General features: G+C 42.7%; 1 protein-coding gene across 1 annotated transcript; it reads left to right on the top strand.

Moving 5' to 3' along the window:
- Positions 1–24: 24 nt before the first annotated feature.
- LOC108492188 lies at positions 25–1,208 on the top strand. Its single transcript, XM_017804232.1, has 2 exons — positions 25–915; positions 1,026–1,208. The coding sequence occupies exons 1-2, from the start codon at positions 50–52 to the stop codon at positions 1,036–1,038; spliced, it is 879 nt and encodes a 292-aa protein (XP_017659721.1). The 5' UTR covers positions 25–49; the 3' UTR covers positions 1,039–1,208.
- The last annotated feature ends 7,207 nt before the right edge of the window (positions 1,209–8,415 follow it).

Here is an 8,415-nt window from a genome sequence, read left to right as displayed (position 1 = left end):
GGGAGGGAGCCCCCTGTTGACCGATAGCTGGTGTCCTTGTTACACCGCCATGTTGCTGCCACGGGCCACTGGCTCCTCCAGGCAGGGTGGGAAGGCAATCTGTCACTCTGTCCCCATGAGAAGAGCCTCTCTGGGACAGCAGGGTGTCAGTATGGGGAGGGCAAGATACAAGGCTCCCTCACAAGCCTCCAAGCTAAACACTCCATATGGAGCCAGAGGCACTGCCAGTGCTGCAGGGCCAGGCCTCAGCCGAAGGGAAGACTACCCCCAGCACAGTCCCCCCAGAAGTGCCATGCCACTGGCTGCTGTCACTCCTGGGCAGCACAAGAAGGCATGGCGAGGTGAGGGCAGGGGCAAGAGGCAAAGACAGTGGCAGCAAGTGCAGGCAGACGACATGCTAATCATGCTCCTGTGTAGCAACAGGGCTGGCAGGGGCACAAGACGACAGGAGCAATGGAAGCTCAGGGGCAGAATGCACATTAACAGAGACAATGAACAAGGGCAACAGGAGAGAGAGAAGGACCTCATGGAGCAGGACCCCTGTGCATCTTCCTCAAATGGCTGTGGGAGCCAGGGTGGCCAGCACAGGGGTCCTGTGCATAGGCCACAGTGGAAGCGGCCTGGGAAGGCACACTGGTGGAGTCACAGCCGGAGGAGGAATTGGAAACAGCAACAACAACTACAATGCACCGAGCCCAGCCATCAAGACCAGGCGGGTGGGCAGAGCAGCAGTGGTCAAAAGGGAGTCCTGTTCTGGAATGCGAAGAAGCGCTGCTGGGTCCCAACCTTGCGTGTGCCAGCAGCAACCTGGCGAGAGGCAAGAGCGCGCCTCCGCCCCATGAACATGGCAGGACACCGCCCACCAGGGATGTGCACACCCCACAACACCAGCCAGTACATCATGGACCAGCACGAGTACGTGCAGGGAGACAAAAAGGAAGAGGCAGTGGCGATGTCTGGAGGAAGGGGTAACTGCAGCACTGCAGGTAAGGATTTCCCTCTCATTACCTCTTTTCCTTCCACAGCCCAATAGGTTGAAGGCACATGAACAGAAGAGGAAAAGGAGAGCACATAGCCTGCCCATCAAGATTGCAAGTGCCAAGACGATATCTACTGTGAAACCTAAACTGGAGTGACAGCACAAGGAAAGCATCAGCTATTAAGAGCAAGGAATCTCTTAAAATTCAGCTTCCTAAATAAATATATATATGCACTTCTAACCTTGCTGGCTACTGTCTAATGATTCACATACACTAAGAGAGGCCTGGCAGAATAAGAACGAGAAAAAGAAATATGCCAAAGTGGTCACAACTGCTACCCCAGAGACTTTAGAGACTTTCTGTTCCCCTCAGGTACATATGTCCCATTCAGGAACATTTTTAGGTATATTAAAACCAACATATATTTCAGCACACATTAGAATGGATGTTTTTTTGAACATTAGAAAAAAGAAAGAGTACTTAGATAAATATACTTTCCTATATAAACAGACACTACACCCTGTTTATCAATGGCTAAACTGTATATTTACATATCATGTAAGCAAAATAAATGAAGCTCAAAAATAGAAGGAAAAGAACAAAAAAATCCCATTTGGGTCACAGATCATTCACCTTGACTTGTCATAAATGCTCATTTTCCTTTTACCAAATATTGAGAAGAGAAGGACGCTTGGTCATATGCCCTACCTTCACTTTATAAGGTGGTTGAAACTATAGACATGGAAACTATCACAAATATAGTAGTGTTTCCATCTCGAGGTGAAAAAATCGTGTTTGTCTATTAGCCATCATAAGAGAAAAGCAATAATCAAAACTCTTGGCTTAAGAGGCTGCTTAAGAGAGAATGATGCTGATGTGGGCTATGGACTTAAAATAGGGAGAATGAAGAATATTAGCAGGAAAGGCTTAGGATCTTACCTTTATATTTGTAGTCAAAGATAAAATAAGGTGCCATAAGTCTTTTCTAATTATGGTCAAGTTAAGACAAGGTCTAAAACTCAACTCCTTATACAAGTGTTCAATTTTTCATGTTTCTAGTAAAATAAGCCACTAGAAAATAAAAATAAAACCAATAATAAATACAATTTTTCTTTAGATGTTGATAGGCAAAACAATTATATATAAGTATATAGTTGTATATATAAATATACATATTTTAAGTTTCTTGAATACCTTATGTAAAATTGAGTGGCCACTTAGATTTGTGGATCTATTTCTTTTCTTTGGGTTTTTTTCTCCAACTAATTATTTAAAAAACCTAAATACTCTTCCTGAAATTCACTTTGTAACACTTTAATACTTTTTGCTCTTCCTCCTTCACGGTCTTCTTCCCTAATAGCTAATAAAAACCTTCTTAAACCATTAGAACTCTAATATTTAGCATGATGCAAATCTCTTATTTGGCAGAAAGCCTCATTTTTAGCTCCCATATCTTGGCATAGCACACAAGATGGTATCATGGACTGTAATAGGATAGGGTGGTGTAGAGAGAGAGGCAGTAAGAGAGGCAGTAAAGCAAGAAAAGGTTTTATATGCCATCAACTAACTAGCAGAAACTGTTAATTCATATCAGACTTTTCAAACATCTCCTTATTGAAAACCATGTTCCTAAATTTATTCCTAAATCAGTGTCATTTTCTATCTTTTTAGTGCCTTTAAGAATGATTTCAAATTTGCTAATCACAAACAAAACAATTTGAGGAAGTGTAAGGTTTATACCCTCATTATAACATCCCCTTTTGGTATGTTTCCGTCTTTGAAAGGCAATAAAATCTTAATAAAACTTTGGCTTATCAAAAGGGATCTCAATAGATTTCAGCATTGGGCAGTTGTTAAAGGGATAAAGTTTAACAAGAATAAATGCAAGATTCTGCAACTAGGACAACGTAATGCTGGACACTATAAATTCAGAGAGGAGTTGCTAGAAAGCAGCCCCACAGGAAGGGACCTGAGGGTGCTGGTCAGCAGCAAGCTTGACACAAGCCAGCAGTGGGCCCTGGCAGACCAGACCGTAGAAGCCAACTGCATCCTGGGGTGCATCAAACATGTCATGATCAGCTGGGCAGAAGAGGGGATTATCCCATTTTACTTCGTGTTGTTATCTCACCTTGAGCACTGTGGGCCATCCTGAGCCCCACAATTTGAGAAGGATGTGAAGATCCTTGAATACATCCAGAGGAGGACAACAAGGCTGATGAAAAGGCTGGAGGGCACATCTTGTAAGGAGCAGCTGAGGGCTTTGGGCTTGTTTCAGAGAAGAGGAGGCTGAGATGCTGTCTCATTGCTCTCTACAGCTTCCCAAGGAGGGGAAATGAAGAGGGTCTGGTCTCTTTTCCCAGGTGTCCAGTGACAGGATGCATGAGAATAGGTCAAATCTGTGCCAGGGAGGCTTAGTCTGGACAGTGGGAAACATTTCTTTACTAAGAGGGCAGTCAAACACTAAAAGAGGCTTCCTAGTGAGGTAGTTGATGCTCCAGGCCTTTCAGTGTTTAAGAGGCATTTGGACAATGGTCTTAACCACATGCCTTAACTTCTAGTCAACCCTGAAGTGGTCACGCAGCTGGACTAAGTGATCATCGCAGGTCCCTTCCAACTGAAAATATTCCATTCTGTTCTATTCTATTCTGTTCTATTCAAGCATTTCAAACATGGTCTCCCTTCCTTTTAATTGTCTTATGTGCTAGAGGCAAGGGATCAGACTGATCAGTGTTTCACTTTAGGTATTACATGCAAACAGTGTCCAAATATAAGCTAAGAGCTTTGCAGCCACTAATTCAGCATTTTGCCTCAAAAGATAAGAGATTTGGTTTTTCATCTGTGCCTCATTTTGCAATTTATGGTACTACAAAGTTGTATATAGTCAAGAGAACAGATTAAGGTCACACTGAAGAATCAACACTCACGTCTCCTGAATCCTAAGTATTTAAGTCATTGAGCTGTTAAATGGTGAGAGAACAGTATCAGCCCCACCTTCAGAAACTTTGAGAATCTCTTCTTTGAATCCTTGTGGTGTAACTAGAATAGAAATTTTGCACACACTGTCTCCAAGGCAGTGTTGGTAACAGATATATTGATATGAAATACCTATGACCTCATAGGTTCAGAGTGCTAGTTAATTAACTCTTAAATATGGTTGCTACATCACCAGGGATAATTCAACTAAGCACGATGTGTCCATGTCTCCTCTACAGATAATTTATCCTACAGCTCTGATATCACAGTGACTCCTGAAATCTCATTGCTGCTATTGGGCTGATCTCTTAAATACTGCACTGTGTTAAGAGAATGACTCTATACTGGGTGTGAGGATGGGCATGTGAAGGACAATTCAGGTTCCTTGAGAAATCTACTAGAGAAAATGGAACAGAATTATTGAGAAAGACTTTTAAAGAAAGGCATTGGGATGCACCCATCCCTATTCCACTTTCATGTTACTCTGAAACAAAAATCTTTTGAGAGAGTCAGACTAAGCTATGTCAGGAGACTAAGCTATGTCGGGAGAGAGTGCAAGGAAGGGACAGGAAGATGCTTAGGGTATTGGAGCATTTGACATATGATGAGTGGCTGAGAGCGCTGGGACAGCTCAGCTGGGAGAAGAGAAGGCTGAGGGCAACCTTATAAATGTGCATGAATGTCCAATGAGGGCAGTTCAGAAGAGAGTCAGAGGTTCTTCTTAATGGTGCCCAGTGAACAGAATAGAAGCAATGGGCACAAATTGGAATACAAGCAATTCCATGTAAATATGAGAAATACTGACCACTTTAGTGGAAGTGGTCAAACACTGAGACAGATTACCTAGAGAGGCTGCAAACTCTCCACCTTTGGATCTTCAAGACCTGATTGGGTATAGTCCTGGGCAACCTGTTCTAGCAGACCTTGCTCTGAGCATCAGAGTTTGTCTCAACAATCTCCAACGCAACATCTAAGCCTTAGCTATTGTGTGATTCTGTAAGCACTTTGTCTTAGTTGTATTTTTCTCCTTTGGCAAAACAGAGAAGTTGTTAATCACTACTTTAGTAAACCTTTGAGTCTGCTAAAAGGACAGCTCCACACCATTACTGATAGCATGGTAATGCTCCCTTGCATTTACCCTCCTAGAGATCATGAATGAACTTTTCAAAATGCAACAAAATTCCTGCAGGAATTGTAGTTTAAGTGGGAGGTGGGGCTTAAAATACACATCTGAAATGTAAACATTAACAATACTTCTAATTGTTAACAAATTATGCCACATAGATTTAAGACATGCAAGGCTAAGGATATGCTTAAAAGAAATCCAAACAATGTAATTTTGATTTTTTTTTGATTTTTTTTTTTGCAAATGAGATATCCACAAGATTTATGTTTCATTATGTATTGATATCATTACAAAAATACAAGAATGTAATGTCCTTCAAAATCCATGAAAACTGATCTGGGACTGCAAAGCCCCAGACTGATTATCATTCTGTCTGACTGTTGTTATTGCTGTATCAGAACAGAGATCTGGGACCCTTTCTTTGATAGATGTTTAGGAGATGAGTATACAGCATTTTAAAATTATATTGTTGTTTACAAAGACTGCAATTAAATTACTTTCTGATTCCAACCTTCCCCATCCAGAAGCTCTTCATCCACAGTAAGCAATTTCTCTAAGTGCTCTCTCCCAGTCTTATGTTTTCTATTTAGACCCTTTCCTTGGTCATTTTCTCTAACATTCCCAGATTAAGCCATTGAATGTTTTCCCTGTTGCCACGTCACTACCACCAGAAGCTTCATCTACGTGAGAAAACACTGTTGTGCAGCTCTGTATACCATCAGAACAAGGCTTAGCATTATTTTTATCCTGAATGAATTAACCTGCACTTAGCAATGGCTGGAGACCACTCAAAGTAAGCAATCTGGATGAGGTCATCCTATTCTGGGTGGGAAGGGGAGCTATACAGAAATAAGCTATGCTATGTCAGTTGGCCTCAAGGCTAAATGCAGACTCAGAGACTTTGTTGTGATATGCATGCCCTTCCCTTTCTTGTTTGAGCTCCCTTTTCTCTCCTCTAGGTTGACATTTGCTCCTTGGTTACAGCACAGTAGTAAGCTTCCTATTATGATATTGGTCCACAGCCTCAACTCAGCTCAAAACCTTTTGAACACCTTCCAACCCTGCTCTGGAACATGGGATAGTATATTAGTTCATGTGGATAGCACTTGTGTACTCAGAGTAAGTGGGATCCTCAATCAAACTGTAAAACCTTTGCAAGCCCCCTATAATCATAACTAAACTGTGCTTCCAAGATTCGTAAATGGAAGACAAACTAGTGGGTTTTTTTGTTCACAACAGAAGTGGTGTGCCCTAAAATAAAAGCCATTCTTCAGTTCAACATTGAGTTTCTGCTCTTTAGAGGAAGTACAGAAGGTTGAAAAAGAAGGAGTACGTAGACTTTTTACAGGCACGTGACACCTTTTCATAGCGTTATTCTCTGAAACAGCTAAAATAAATTTAGTTATCAGTTTCCCAAAAGTTAAAACTGAAGAATATATCCAAGAGGGAAAATTTCAGTCCCATGCTCAAACAATTACAAACACCTGAAGAGAGGGTACTATAGTGAGAATTACCTCTGATAATAGGCAATGCTTAAAATTACAAACTAGTGAAATACCAACAAAAACTGCACATATATGAAGCAATTGTTCCCCCATGAAATTACAACTGAATAAAAACATATTCTAAGAACACAACAGGATACCAGATAAAATAAACAGTTTTGGTCTGTGCTAAAGTTTTCGTACCCAAACCTGAGATGGGAATCATCCCACCTAACTTTAGACATCCCCTACAGGGCTGTATTGGGTCTCTGTGGCCAGGTTTTGGTAGCGGGGGGGCTACAGGGGTGACTTCTGTGAGAAGCTGCCATGTCTGGTAGAGCCAATGCCAGTCAGCTCCAGAATGGACTTGCCACTGGCCAAGGCCGAGCCAATCAGGAATGATAGTAATGCCTCTGGGGTAACATATTTAAGAAGGAAATAATAATAAAAAAAGCTATTGTTCAGATGAGAATTGCAGCCAGAGAAGAGCAGAGTGAGAACACATGAACAAGTCCGCAGACACAAAGGTCAGTGGAGAAGGAGAGAGAGGATGTGCTCCAGGCACCCGAGCTGAGGTTCCCCTGCAGCCCATGGTCCAGACCATGGTGGAGCAGCTGTGCCCCTGCAGCCCACGGAGGACCACAGAGGTTCGGAGGTCCACCTACATCCTGTGGAGGAGACCCATGCTGAAGCAGGGGGATGCTTGAAGGAGGCTGTGCCCCGTGGGAGGTCCATGGGGGTCCTGGCAGGGACCTGATGACCATGGAGAGAGGAGAACACGCTGGAGCAGGTTCTCCTGATAAGACTTGTGGCCCGGTGGGGGACCCACGCTGGAGCAGCCTGTGCCTGAAGGACTGTACCCTATGGAAAAGTGACCCACATTGCAGCAGTTTGTGAAGAACTGTTGCCCTTGGGATGGACTCAGGCTGGAGAGGTTTGTGAAGAACTGTCTCCCAGGGGAGGAACCCCATGGGGAGCAGGGGAAGAACTTCTCTCCCTGAGCTGCAGTGGAAACAACTGACTATAACCCCCATTCCCTGCCTACCTGCACTACTGGGGAGAAGGAGGTACGACTTAGAAGGAGGGAATGGTAGGGAAAAGGTGTTTTTAAGATATATTTTACTTCTCATTCTTCTGCTCTGATTCTGTTAATAATAAATTAATATCCCCACTTTGAGTCTGTTTTGCCCATGATGGTGATCAGTAAGTGATCTCTCCTGGTCCTTATCTCAACTCATGAGCCCTTCATTATATTTTCTCTCCTCTATCCAGGTCCAGAGGGGAGTGAGAGAGCAGCTTTAGTGGATACCTGACACCCAGTCACTGCAAGGGCTTTAAAAACATGGTCCAGATACAAAAGAAAACAAAAATAATCTTCAGTCCTGAAAGACTGAGCTCAGCTTTAGATCACACTGAGCTCAGCTCCATGCCTCATCATCAGCATGGCTAGCTTTAACCTCAGGAGCAAAAGGTGGTTTCTGAGGCATTACGGAGTTCAAAATAGCAATATTAGCTAATATTGGAAATATTAGCAGGATACAGTATTTACTTATCTACTACTTCAGATGCCCATGGAAAACTCTTGTCTTCTAGGTAAGAACAAGCTGTCCAGAGCTGTGAGTCATGATGTTTTCAGTTAGAGGGCTGGATGGGTTGTGGTACTCAGCTGTGACAAATTTGAGATCCCAGTACTGTATTGTTTCTTCAAAACTGTAGCTTAAATTACCTACTTATCTTTTAAACTCCTTTTGAATGTGAAAAACTTGGATGGGAATCCATAAGTAATTGTGGAGCCAGTATGATGACACAAGGGAGGGTGCATTTACTGAATTAAATGTAGCATGTTTGGGGG

This window comes from Lepidothrix coronata, unplaced genomic scaffold, assembly GCF_001604755.1.
Source record: "Lepidothrix coronata isolate B3197 unplaced genomic scaffold, Lepidothrix_coronata-1.0 Scaffold9, whole genome shotgun sequence".
NCBI classification, from domain to species: domain Eukaryota; kingdom Metazoa; phylum Chordata; class Aves; order Passeriformes; family Pipridae; genus Lepidothrix; species Lepidothrix coronata.
Note: the sequence above shows the minus strand (reverse complement) of the source record. Positions and strands in the feature narration are given on the sequence as shown.